We start from the raw sequence: 12413 nt of genomic DNA, 5'->3' as shown, positions 1-12413 counted from the left end.
AGGGCATCTTTTGGGTATATGCCCAAGAGATGTATAGCTAGGTTCTCAGGTAGTTCAATGTCCAGTGTTCTGAGGAACCTCCAGATTGATTTCCAGAATGGTTGTACCAGTCTGCAATCCCACCAACAATGGAGGAGTGTTCCTCTGAAGAATTGGATTTGTATTTTTTTGTAAAGATTTGTCTATTTATTCTATATGAGTACACTGTAGCTGTCTTCATACACACAAGAAGGCATCAGGTCTCATTACAGATGGTTGTGAGTCACCATGTGGTTGCTGGGATTTGAATTCAGGTCCTTTGGAATAGCAGTCAGTGCTCTTAACCGCGGAGCCATCTCTCCAGATCCTGGATTTGTATTTTGATGGGGATTCCCTTTGGCCTCCTTTTGCTGTCTGATTGCTCTGGCTAGGACTTCAAGTAGTATATTGAATAAGTAGGGAGTGGAGCAGGCTTATCTAATCCCTGACTTTAGTAGGATTGCTTCAAGTTTCTCTCCATTTTGTTTGATGTCTTAGTGTATATTGCTTTTACTATGTGTGTGGGCCTTGAGTTCTTGATCTTTCTAAGACTTTCACCATGAAGGGATGTCTGTAGTTTCTCAGCATCTAATGAGATGATCATGTAGTTCTTTTTCCTTTGAGTTTGCTTACGTAGTGAATTATGTTGATGAATTCCATATATTGAACCATTCCTGCATCCCTGAGATGAACCCTATTTGGGCATGAAGAATGATTGTTTTGATGTGTTCTTGGATTTGGTTTGGTAAATCTTTAATTTTGTGTTTCTTCTTTAAAGACACCTGCTTGTTTACCAGTGTTCTGTATTTCTTTAAGGGAGTCATTTATGGGAGTTGGGGATTTAGCTCAGTGGTAGAGCGCTTGCTAGCGCTTGCCTAGCAAGCGCAAGGCCCTGGGTTCGGTCCCCAGCTCCAAAAAAAAGAAAGAAGAAAAAAAAAGGGAGTTATTTATGTCATTCTTAAAGTCCACTATCATCATCAAGAGATGTGATTTTAAATTCAAACTTGCTTTTCTGTTGTGTTGCGATAATACAGTATTTGCTTTGGAGTGAGAACTGGGCTCTGATGATGACAAGTAGTCTTAGTTTCTGTTGCTTGTGTTCTTGTGCTTATCTCTCAAAATCTGGTTATCTCTGATGTTAGTTGGTCTTGGCTGTCTCTGACTGGAGCTTGCTCTCCCGTGGGCCTGTGAGCCTGTCATCTTTGGTGTGAGAGTGCTCCTGGCAGACAAGCTCTCTGTCCACAGTTTTGTATCCTGAGAGCTCTGGGAGAGCCCCTACTCTGTCCTGTCCTAGGGCACCGTGTGTCTCCTGAGCCTTGTGCACGCCCAGCAGTTCTCTCCTTGGACAGTCAATGGGGAAATAGTGAGGTGTCTCCAGCAGGTTGTAGGCTTAGGAGGGAGAGTGCTCCTCTCAGACCATCTCTCTGCCGGGCAGGTTTTGTGTTCGAAGGCTGTAGGAAAACACCAACTCTGGGAGCAAATGGAAACCAGTGGCTAGTTTTTATTTCTGATTATGGCATATCTTTATTGTAATTTTATAATGATTATAATATTATTATAATTAAAATAATTAAGCTATATCATTTAGTAGAAAGCATGTCTTAAATTCTCAAATGTACAGTTTTAACTTAAAAATGAAGTACTAACTTAAAAATTACAGAACAGTTAATATCTAAGATTTAAACTTTTAACATCATTCATATTAAAAGATATTAAAATAAATCTTCAGATAAAGAAGTAGATTTTTACAGAGTCTTAACATACATTCTTTGTGGCTTAAACCATTTTGTTATTCTATGAGACTTGTAATAGTACCTTAGTAATCATTGTGGTATTTGTAGGAGTACCAACAGGAACCACTGATTGTGTAGAGAAAGGAGAGCTTTTCTTTTTTCATAGTAACCTTTCCCTGCTCTAGAGCCCCAATATTCATAGATGTTTCTGTTTTAGGTATGACGCGCTGTGCATTCTCCTCCGTCACAGCAAGAATGTGCGTTTTTGGTTTGCTCATAATGTCCTTTTTAATGTATCAAACCGTTTCTCTGAGTACCTTCTGGAATGTCCAAGTGCAGAAGTCAGAGGTACATTTGCAAAGCTTATAGTTTTTATTGCACATTTTTCTTTGCAAGATGGATCTTCTTCATCTTTTGCATCACCTTTTGCAACTCCAGGACCTTATAGTCAGGTAATTGTTAGCTTTTCTATGGTTAAGTAGTTGAAAATAAAATTTTGTTTCTTGCAGATTAAAATTATAAAAATTAAGTGTTTTTGAAATATTTACCATAGGGGAAAATGATTCTAAATGTATATTGTAATACGTAAAGTTTTGAAATTATTTTGTGCTATTGAAAATAATCATTGGGACTTCGATGAGGAAATTTGTACTTAATTACTAAATTTTAAATTATGTTTAATGTTTAATTTTGTAATAGCAAACTTTCTGTTAAGTACTTTGTGGTTTGGTAAGAACAAGATTACACTACATAGCTCAGACTGATCTAGAATTTATATCGAGTCAGACCCAGCTTTATAAACTGTAACACTCTAAGGTATGGTGATACCTGGCTTTTATTCCTAGTACTCAGAAATCAGAGGTAGACAAATCTCTGCTAGTTCAAAGCCACTCTATTATATATACCAAGTTCCAGGACAGATAAAACTACAAAACCTTGTTTCCAAAGGACCATAACACATTTATTTTTCTTATTACAATTTGAACAAAACAAAGGATAAAGTCTCCCATGAAATTCTTTATTTCCTTTTTGAAAAACCAACTAACCTGAATTTTTTTTCTGAAATAGGAACAAAAGTATTTTAATGAAGGTAAAAGTAGACTAATTTTATATGCAGTTGCTGATAATTTTTTTTTTTTTCCAGATCTATGACAATTTGAGTTTGAGCGATCATTTGCTAAAAGCAGTATTAAGTCTCTTGAGAAGGGAAGTTTCTGAACATGGGCGACATTTACAACAGTATTTCAATTTATTTATAATGTATGCCAGTTTAGGTAAGGAGTACTTCGTTCTTTTAGTGATTGTTTCATGATTGTAAAAAAATGAGCAAACCATTAAATCAAATGATGAAATAATAATTTAAACTGTGGGCTATATCCTTAAAACCCTTGTAACTGTTCTTATGTATTTCATCTTATACTAAAATAGAACACATATTGTACTTAATGATTTTTTTCTCTGAAAGTCTTTTAGATCAGAACCCATAAATCTGATTCATGTTGCCTTCTGAAAAATAATGATTGTCCTGCTATATCCTGTCTAAGTCAAAATATAATTGTGTTAAGAAATTACTGTTTTCTAAAGGGTATGGATAATAATAAGTTTGGTGTTTGTTACATTTAGGAAATATTTCTCAAAGAGCTTGCATTAGTTAAAAAACACTACTGTTGAAAGAACTTAAATTGAAATTACCAATAATATAGGTAAATAATCCATTTACATTGTTTTGTTCGTATATTAGTTCCATTTCTACTAGAGTACTTTTATTTTTCTCCATTCACATTCATGTCCATTACATTCTATCAATGATTCCTACCTAGATAAGTAGGTAAGTAGACATACAAAACAGATAGATTATGCCATAATTTCAAAGTTGCTTCAGGTTCGGTGATTTTGGCAAGGGGGTTTCAGGTGCTAAGGTGCTGAAAGAGAGTAAATTTATAAATATCTGTGATTTATTTGTTGGTGCATCAGTGCTTCGGTTTCCTAATTCATTAAAATGTAACAAGAAGCCAGAGAGATGGCTCAGTTCAGCTATTGTTCTTGCAAAGAACCTGTGTTCAATTCCTAGGATTCACACAGTGCCTCACAATTATTCATAACACAAATTCTAGGAGATCCAGTACACTCCTCTAACCTCCTCATAGTCCATGAGCTATATATATATATATATATATATATATATATATATATATATATATATATATATATATATATATATATATATATATACAAGAAAACAAAAATGTATATAAAATAAGTCTTTTTAAAAAGTGTTGACTACTTAATATTAGCAGGCTTGGGTAAAGATACTATATATAAACCTTGGCAACCTGAAGGAACCAGTTGTTCAAAGTTTTCTCCACATGTACACATACACACTGAGGTATGTGTACATTCTAAAACATATGTATGCACAAACTAAAAATAATTTTTATAAATTAATATAAAGCTAACTTAAGTATTTGCCATAGTTTTATGAAAATGATATTGGAAATTATACAATTATCTTAAATAATATATGAACATATCATGGACATATACCCAGATTTCTGTTTTTACAATTCACTTTGAACCTTAAAAAGAATGAAGTATCATTTTGAAGTAGTAGCATTAATAAAAATGGAAGTTATTATATGAATAAAAATTTTATTGAAATTTTATGATTTAATTCTTTTTGCTTATTTGAAATTTTCAAAATTCTGACAGAAGTCAGACTTTAGAAATCAGTAAATTAAAAAGAAGAGTAAAAACATACCTTTTTTTTTTACCCAGGAAATTTTTATAGTTAGGGAAAAAGCCTGGTAGTTATAAAAATAATTTTATTTGCCATTTAATTTACCTTTTCTTTTTTATATGGGTCCTAGAAAATGTTATTTTTTTAACTTAGTGTAGGTAAGCCTGAGAGTTGGCTCTGGTTAAGTACTTCTTGTTGTACAAAAGACCTGGGCTCAATTTCCAGCATATTCATGAATACTCACAACATCCTTGAGGATCAGACATGTGTAGGTTACATAGAAGAACAGCAGGCAAAGCACTCATACACATGAAATTCATAGATAATTCTTTAAAAAACTATATGAGACTATTATAATACTTAATCTTAATTAAATATCAGTATTTATTTCTGTTTACATTCTTTGTATATTGTTATGTTCTAAATATTAAGATTATATTCATGTTTACAAGAACTGTAAATTGTATAATCCATTCTAATTTTTCCCACAAATGTCTCTCCTCCCCCTTTTTTATAGGTTTGGCAGAAAAGACCCAGCTTCTAAAACTGAATGTACCTACAACCTTTATGCTTGTGTCTTTGGATGAAGGCCCAGGTCCTCCAATTAAATATCAATATGCTGAGTTAGGCAAGCTACATTCAGTAGTATCTCAGCTGATCCGATGTTGCAGTGTCTCATCAAGAATGCAGTCCTCTATAAATGGTAAAGTAGAAAGCTTTACTGTGTAATAGTTTTAAAATAATGCTAGCTGTGCATTATTCTTAAAAGTAAAACTGAAGACTTATAAAGTAAAAGAGTGAAGATTATGTACTTTTTATTATATTTTACCTGACACATTTTTTGGTTTATTATTATTTAGAAGGAATTTTTTATTCTTGTTTTGGTTTTACACAGTGCCTTCCCCTTTTCTACCCTCCTTCCAGTTCCGTCTAATCTCTCTCACCTAGAGTTCACTACATTTATTAGCTGTTCTCTAGTATTCCTATCATAAACTGTTAACTTATAATTTAATCTCTGAGGCATAACTTTTAATTTACTCATGCTCTATAACATATGTATAAAGGTCTGAAGAAAATCCTCAGGAGTCTATTCTCTCACCTTATCCATAATAATCTATTGCTTAGGAGGCTTTTGAGTTGGTTTATAGGTAAAGATTGTTGCTCGCCGAGCCTAAACCTGAATTTGATCCTTGGAACAAATGTACTACAGACCTGAATTTAATCCTTGGAACAAATGTACTACGAGAGAAAGGAGTTGTTGTCTAACACATTAACCTGCATGTCATAGCACTAGCACATGTATCCATAAAGAAATGTTCTTACTTTTGTAAAAAGTCTATATAAGAAAAAAAGAAAAATGTTTACATACTCATTTTCTTTGTATGACTGTCTTGCCTTCATGTTAATCTTGATTTTTAATAGGAAATTAAGAGGGCACTTTAGTAGCAAATATACTAATATAGGAACTATACAAACAAGTTTAGCATGGCCCTACACAAGAATAATGTACAAATTACTAAAGCATTCCATTTTTTTTTTATTAACTTGAGTATTTCTTATTTACATTTCAAGTGTTATTCCCTTTCGGGCAAACATCCTCCTAATCCCTCCCCCTCCTCTTCTTTATGGGTGTTACCCTCCCCATCCTAATTGATAGCTTCATTTTTTCCAGTTTTCAGAAACTACCTTTTTATGAGTATCACTTGATTTTGAATTTTCTATTTTGCTTATTTAGAAAATCTAAAGATCAAATTCCATTGTTTAGAATAATAAACCTGGCATTGTAATTTTCTGTGTAAGTTTACTGACTTTTCATTAATGACATATTTTGCAGGTAATCCCCCTCTTCCAAATCCATTTGGTGACCCAAATTTATCACAGCCTATAATGCCAATTCAGCAGAATGTGGCTGACATTTTATTTATGAGAACCACTTATGTGAAAAAAATTATTGAAGACTGCAGTAACTCAGAGGAAACAGTCAAATTACTTCGCTTCTGCTGCTGGGAGAATCCCCAGTTTTCATGTTCTGTTCTCAGCGAACTGCTATGGCAGGTAAAACAAAATAAAAATAACCTAATTTTTTTTCATGGTCCTTTAAGTACAATTAAACTATGCCTTCACTAATTTTTTAGGTTGCATATTCATATGCATATGAACTTCAGCCATACTTGGATCTACTTTTGCAAATTATTCTGCTTGAAGACTCCTGGCAAGCTCACAGGTATACATAGATATATATACATATACATATATATACACGTACATACATATATGAGTCTTTATACTAATAGCATAATTAGTTCCACAATTTGCTTAGGTGTACTGTTACTTTTTTGGTACTTTGTTTAATAGCTTATTAAATTATTATTAATTTTGTTTAAGCTTCAAATAAGAAAAATCCTATTAGTACAATCTTGGATGTAGATTATAAATACTAGATAGACTTTCAAATTATCATGCAGTTTACCTTAAATTTCAGTATGAATATCAACTAATTAATACTTTAGCAGATTATCTGATTTTAATTTTAAAATCTCTGGATCAACAAATCAGCTAATATTACACAAAAGTTGTAAAGATGTGATATTCAATATTTTTCAGTTGTTTGTTTGAGGTAGTATTGTTTCTTTTAATTTGCCTTGAAGGAATCTAATTTTTACTGATTTTTTTAAGAATTTCAAAAAATATTATTTAGATGTCACTTCGGATATTTGCTGTTAATTAGTCACATCCTCTCTTATTGCTTTACCCAAAAAAAACTAAAAGTCAAGGTATAATTATAGTAAACAAAATTAAATAGTAATATATAATGAACACAAATTAGAAACACAAGATTTTAATGTAGAAAATTCAATGAACAGTAGTCAGCAATTACTTATAAAATATTTGCTTTTTTACAGGTAATATTCTAGTCTGTGGAAGACAGGCCAAAGTTTGTATTGATGTAGATGCTCTTAAAACACTTAAGTAATGATGATAGACAAAATACACAATAAGGTCTCCCACCTTAGTTTTGTCTGGTTAACTAATCTGTAATAAAGACTGAAATTTCTATATCAGACACACAAAACAATTTGCTCTTGAGTTGAGCAATCATCTATTTAGTGAAATACATGACATAAAAGAAAACTTTTATATAGTTTAAGTATTATATAACATAGAGGTAAGTTTATAGTACACTGAGAAGAAAAACAATTAAAGAATATAAATTTTTAATTAATAGTTCAGGCTATATTATTGCCAGTGAGAAAATATTCTACACAACACATATTCTTAGAACTATATATTAAAAGTGTGTGTTTGAGTTGTGTATATTGCACATATACTATGATGCCCGTGTAGAGGTCAAAACAGAACTTAGGGAAGTCAATTCTCTTCTTCCAGTAAGTCTTGGGTCATCTTGCTTTATGGCAAGCACCTTACTTGCTGATCCATTTCAGCAGCTCTTAAAGTTGTTTTTTATCACCAAATGTTTTCATTCGATTTAGCTCAGTGGTAGAGCGCTTACCTAGGAAGCGCAAGGCCCTGGGTTTGGTCCCCAGCTCCGGAAAAAAAAAAAAAAGAACCAAAAAAAAAAAAATGTTTTCATTCACTGGTTCTCCTGAAAAATCATTTGTTCATCTTCTGAACTGCAATGTTTTATTGTTGTTTGCTTGCTTGCTTATATTCATTTAATTCTATTTTATATGTGTTATGAGTATTTTCCCTACATTTATGTCTTTGATACCCTATGCAAAATACCCACAAAAACCAGAAGAGAGTATTCAGTTTCCTGGAGCTGGAATTACAGATAGCCACCGTGTGGGTATTCTAAATCTCTAAGCCATCTCTCCTCCCTGCTGAAATACAGTCATTTAAAATACGCAAACAGGATTTAACCAGTCTTGAAGAAAAGAGACATGTTTAACTTGAATAACATTGTTATCATCCTTTGTAATTCTATTCTAATGATTCAATTAAATGCATTTTAATGTTACATTAAAATTTAAATTAATAATGTGGAAGAAATCAGAACCTTAACTAGAATGGATGCTATACAGCATTAAAGTATTGGCTTCAGCCAGATGTGATAGGGCATTTGGGTGACAAGGGCAAGTATATCTCTTTGAATTCAAGGCTTGTCTGGTCTGATACTGAGATTAAAAGGGAGGGAGATAAAGTATGTTCCTTCTAGGTGTTATAGTTTAATTTTGCTTTGGCATCTTTTCAGAATTCATAATGCACTTAAAGGAATACCAAGTGATCGAGATGGACTGTTTGATACAATCCAGCACTTTAAAAATCATCATCAGAAAAGAGCCTATCAATGTATAAAATGGATGGTAACTCTCTTTAACAGCTGTCCTGTTGCCTACCAGATCTTACAGGTAGAAGTTATTTTTTAAAGTTGTATAGAATTCTGGCATCAAATTTTTCAAATAAGCCACAAATTTTTGAGTTTCCATTTTAGGCTAAAAACATTAACATTTAATCTCCTGTTTCTTTTTTTTTTTAATTTCCCTAACTCCTCCCCCTCCTCTTCTCTATGGGTGTTCTCCTCCCCATCCTCCCCCCCATTACTGCCCTCCCCCACAACAATCACATTCACTGGGGGTTCAGTCTTGGCAGGACCAAGGACTGCCCCTTCCACTGGTGCTCTTACTAGACTATTCATTGCTACCTATGCAGTTGGAGACCAGGATCAGTCCATGTATATAGTCTTTAGGTAGTGGCTTAGTCACTGGAAGCTCTGGTTGCTTGGCATTGTTGTTCGTATGGGGTCTCGAGCCCCTTCAAGCTCTTCCAGTCCTTTCTCTGATTCCTTCAATGGGGGTCCCGTTCTCAGTTCAGTGGTCTGCTGCTGGCATTCGCCTCTGTATTTGCTGTATTCTGCTGTGTCTCTCAGGAGAGATCTACATCCGGGTCCTGTCAGCCTGCACTTCTTTGCTTCATCCGTCTTATCTAGTCTGGTGGCTGTATATGTATGGGCCACATTGTGGGACAGGCTCTGAATGGGTGTTCCTTCTGCCTCTGACATACATAGTTTTGCTTTCTCTTGAAGGGGAATGGAGACCTTAAAAAAAAGTGGACCTGGGCTGTGGAATGGCTTGGAGACGAACTTGAAAGAAAGCCATATTCTGGCAATCCTCACTACACTTACAGCAACTGGTCTCCTCCAATACAAAGCAATGAAACAGCAAATGGTTATTTTTTAGAGAGATCTCATAGTGCAAGAATGACACTTGCAAAAGCTTGTGATCTGTGTCCAGAAGAGGTAAAAAATAAAAACTATTAATGACAGAAAAGTAACTTGTAAGCCAATGACCATGAATTTATGGTTACGTAAATATTCAATTATGCTTCTGTTTTGAATTAATAGGATATGTATGTAACATAATTTATCCAGGTATACTTGCACAATTTAAGATATTGGTTATTTTATTCATTTACATTTCAAATATTATCCTGCTTCCCAGTTAAACCTCCTATCCCCTCCCCCATGCTCCATGCACCCATGAGGGTGCTCCCCCAACCCTCACCCTCTTTCTGCCTCAGCTCCCTAGCATTCCTCTAGTCTAGGTCATTTTAATCCCAGCATTTGGATATGCTTGGGTTTGCCTTTTTATAAGCCTCTAGAATTATATAGTGAGAGCTTTTCTCAAATAAAAATCTATAATTTATTAATATACAGTGTGAAATTGTCTCAAACATAGTATCTGCAAGGATTCAATTGTGTATTTTACTTCAAAGTGTTAGAGTAAATAAAAATGTATTGAAGAGATCAGTTTTGTGCATTAATTGGTTATTTAAAACCTTAAATGAAGGAAATTAATTTCATTTTTGAAATTTATTTTAATAACTAAAGTATTTTTGTTATTTTTTAATTTGGGGAAGATTTTGATTGATTGTTTTTGTAGGGGAGGAGAGAAACAGAGTTTTATGTAGCCCAGGCTGACCTCAAACTATGTAGTTGAGGATGATGACCTTATAATTCTGTTGCTTCAGTCTAGACATTGTTGAAATTATAGGTGCATTTACCACACCTACTTTCTTAATTTCTTCTAAATTAGGACACTGATGACCAAGATGCCCCAGATGAGCATGAGTCACCTGCACCACAAGAAAGAACATTTTATCTTTATTCTCATAGATCTCAGTATCAACAGGTAAACAGGTTTTTTTCATTCTTACTCCCACTTAACTTTTTTTTAAGATTTATTTATTTTATATATGTGAATACACTGTCACTGACTTCAGACACACCAGAAGAGGATAGGACTAGATTCCATTACACAGGGCTGTGAGCCACCATGTGGTTGCTGAGAATTGAACTCAAGTCTTCAAGAAGAGCAGATAGTAACCACTGAGCCATCTCTCCAACCCCAGTCTACCTTCTATACTTTAATTCATTTTATAAATATATATGATGTATGACTTCAGCTTTGTTCAGATAACAAAAAAAAAGCACGTTTGTACTGGAATCATCCTAAAAATGGTTGCTTTGACCCCCGTTTTCTCTATCAGCTACCTACCCACACCAGGTACCTTGTGCTACTACTGCCTTAATTAAGATGTATGAAACATGTAAATTCTATGACATCTGTTACCAACCTAATGTTTATAATTCTAAGATAAACAGCAGAAATAGAACTGCATTAGTTACTAGCTCTAAATTCAGAAGAAGTAAAAATGTTTTTAAAATTTGTAATTTGGGAACTGATTCCTAGAACTCCTGGAAAGATGTCAGGATAGAACCAATCTCAGAGTTGACCTTCTCCTCATCTATTCCCACAGACCTGATTATATATACAGTAATTTTAACTTAGGTCCTTAAAACCCATATAAAAATATTTGGTGCAATTGCATGCCTATTAGATTCCAGCACTTAGGATGGTTGAAACAAAAGGGTTTGCTGACTGGCTGGTCTAGACAGATAGGTAAGTTTTAGTTTTAGTGTGCAATCCTGCTGGGTTTTTTTTTAATAAAAGTTAATTGGATTTAGCAAGTAAAGGTACTTGCTGTATACAAACCCATTGGCCCTAAGTTTGAGCCCTGCAAATCACGTACAAAATCTGAAAGAAAACTTCACATTGCTGACCACCTCCGTTCTTCCCAGATCACATTCCCTGTTTCATGTACTCTTGAGGATTTTGTAATTTGGTTGGTTTCACTCTGTAGCCTTGCTGGCCTGGAATTTGCCTCAAATTCATAGATTTCTTCCTGCCTCTGCTTCCTGAGCACTGGGATTGAAGGTGTGCATCACCATACCAGGCGGTATGTTCTTTTTTAGACCACTTATTGCACAGAGAGCATGAGTACCCTACCAGTCTATATCCCTAAAATAAACAATTCTCCCACCTCCAGCAACCATCAGTTAGTTGCAAGTAGTTCTTCAGCTAAGGATTCATCAGTCCATCCCAGATTTGTGGTAGGATTTTGTCTGGCTCAATATTGTACAAGAAATCACAGCTGCTTTGAGTTCTTATAAACAATGGTACTGTCCCATCCTTTCTGAAAATATTTCCACATCAGTTGTCTACTACCTCCAAGACTTAACAGTCTTCGCATACCAATGTTTTCTTGGAAACATTGTGGGGAGAGATGTTACAGATGTATATTGTTGAACATATTATAGTTTTAATTATCTATACTTTGACCAGTTCTGAGTCACTGCTGTAACACAATTTGCTGAAGAAAATGAACAGAAAGGCAAGGCAAAACCAAAGCAAGAGCAAGGAAAGGAAAAAAATGAAATAGGGAAGAGAAAGGGCTTCTCTGGTGAAGAACTTTGAGAGTTGCACTACTAATAGATTTCTCCCTTGGGAAGCTATAATCAGCCACAACAAATTCTTAGCCAGGAATGAGACTTTCTTCTAAATTGGGACTTTAATCAGAAAATGGTTGGGTACTAATATAATTATTATCACCATTACACGGTGGAC

At 34.1% G+C, this 12413-nt stretch overlaps 1 protein-coding gene and 1 non-coding gene across 5 annotated transcripts in view; both read left to right on the top strand.

Moving 5' to 3' along the window:
• Nucleotides 1-12413, top strand: part of Usp9y (ubiquitin specific peptidase 9, Y-linked) — a 144819-nt gene that overhangs the window by 129383 nt on the left and 3023 nt on the right. For all 4 annotated transcript variants that reach the window (NM_001329902.1, XM_039100658.2, XM_063280594.1 and 1 more), the window contains 8 exon segments: nt 1969-2203; nt 2896-3025; nt 5006-5191; nt 6323-6543; nt 6624-6712; nt 8702-8858; nt 9533-9745; nt 10542-10637. In NM_001329902.1, coding sequence (NP_001316831.1) covers nt 1969-2203; nt 2896-3025; nt 5006-5191; nt 6323-6543; nt 6624-6712; nt 8702-8858; nt 9533-9745; nt 10542-10637 — 1327 coding nt within the window.
• On the top strand, nt 5923-6024 carry LOC120099619 (U6 spliceosomal RNA). Its single transcript, XR_005498742.1, has one exon. It is a non-coding gene; the product is annotated as a U6 spliceosomal RNA (small nuclear RNA).

This window comes from Rattus norvegicus, chromosome Y, assembly GCF_036323735.1.
Source record: "Rattus norvegicus strain BN/NHsdMcwi chromosome Y, GRCr8, whole genome shotgun sequence".
Taxonomy (NCBI): domain Eukaryota; kingdom Metazoa; phylum Chordata; class Mammalia; order Rodentia; family Muridae; genus Rattus; species Rattus norvegicus.
This window is presented reverse-complemented; position numbering and strand designations above follow the sequence as displayed.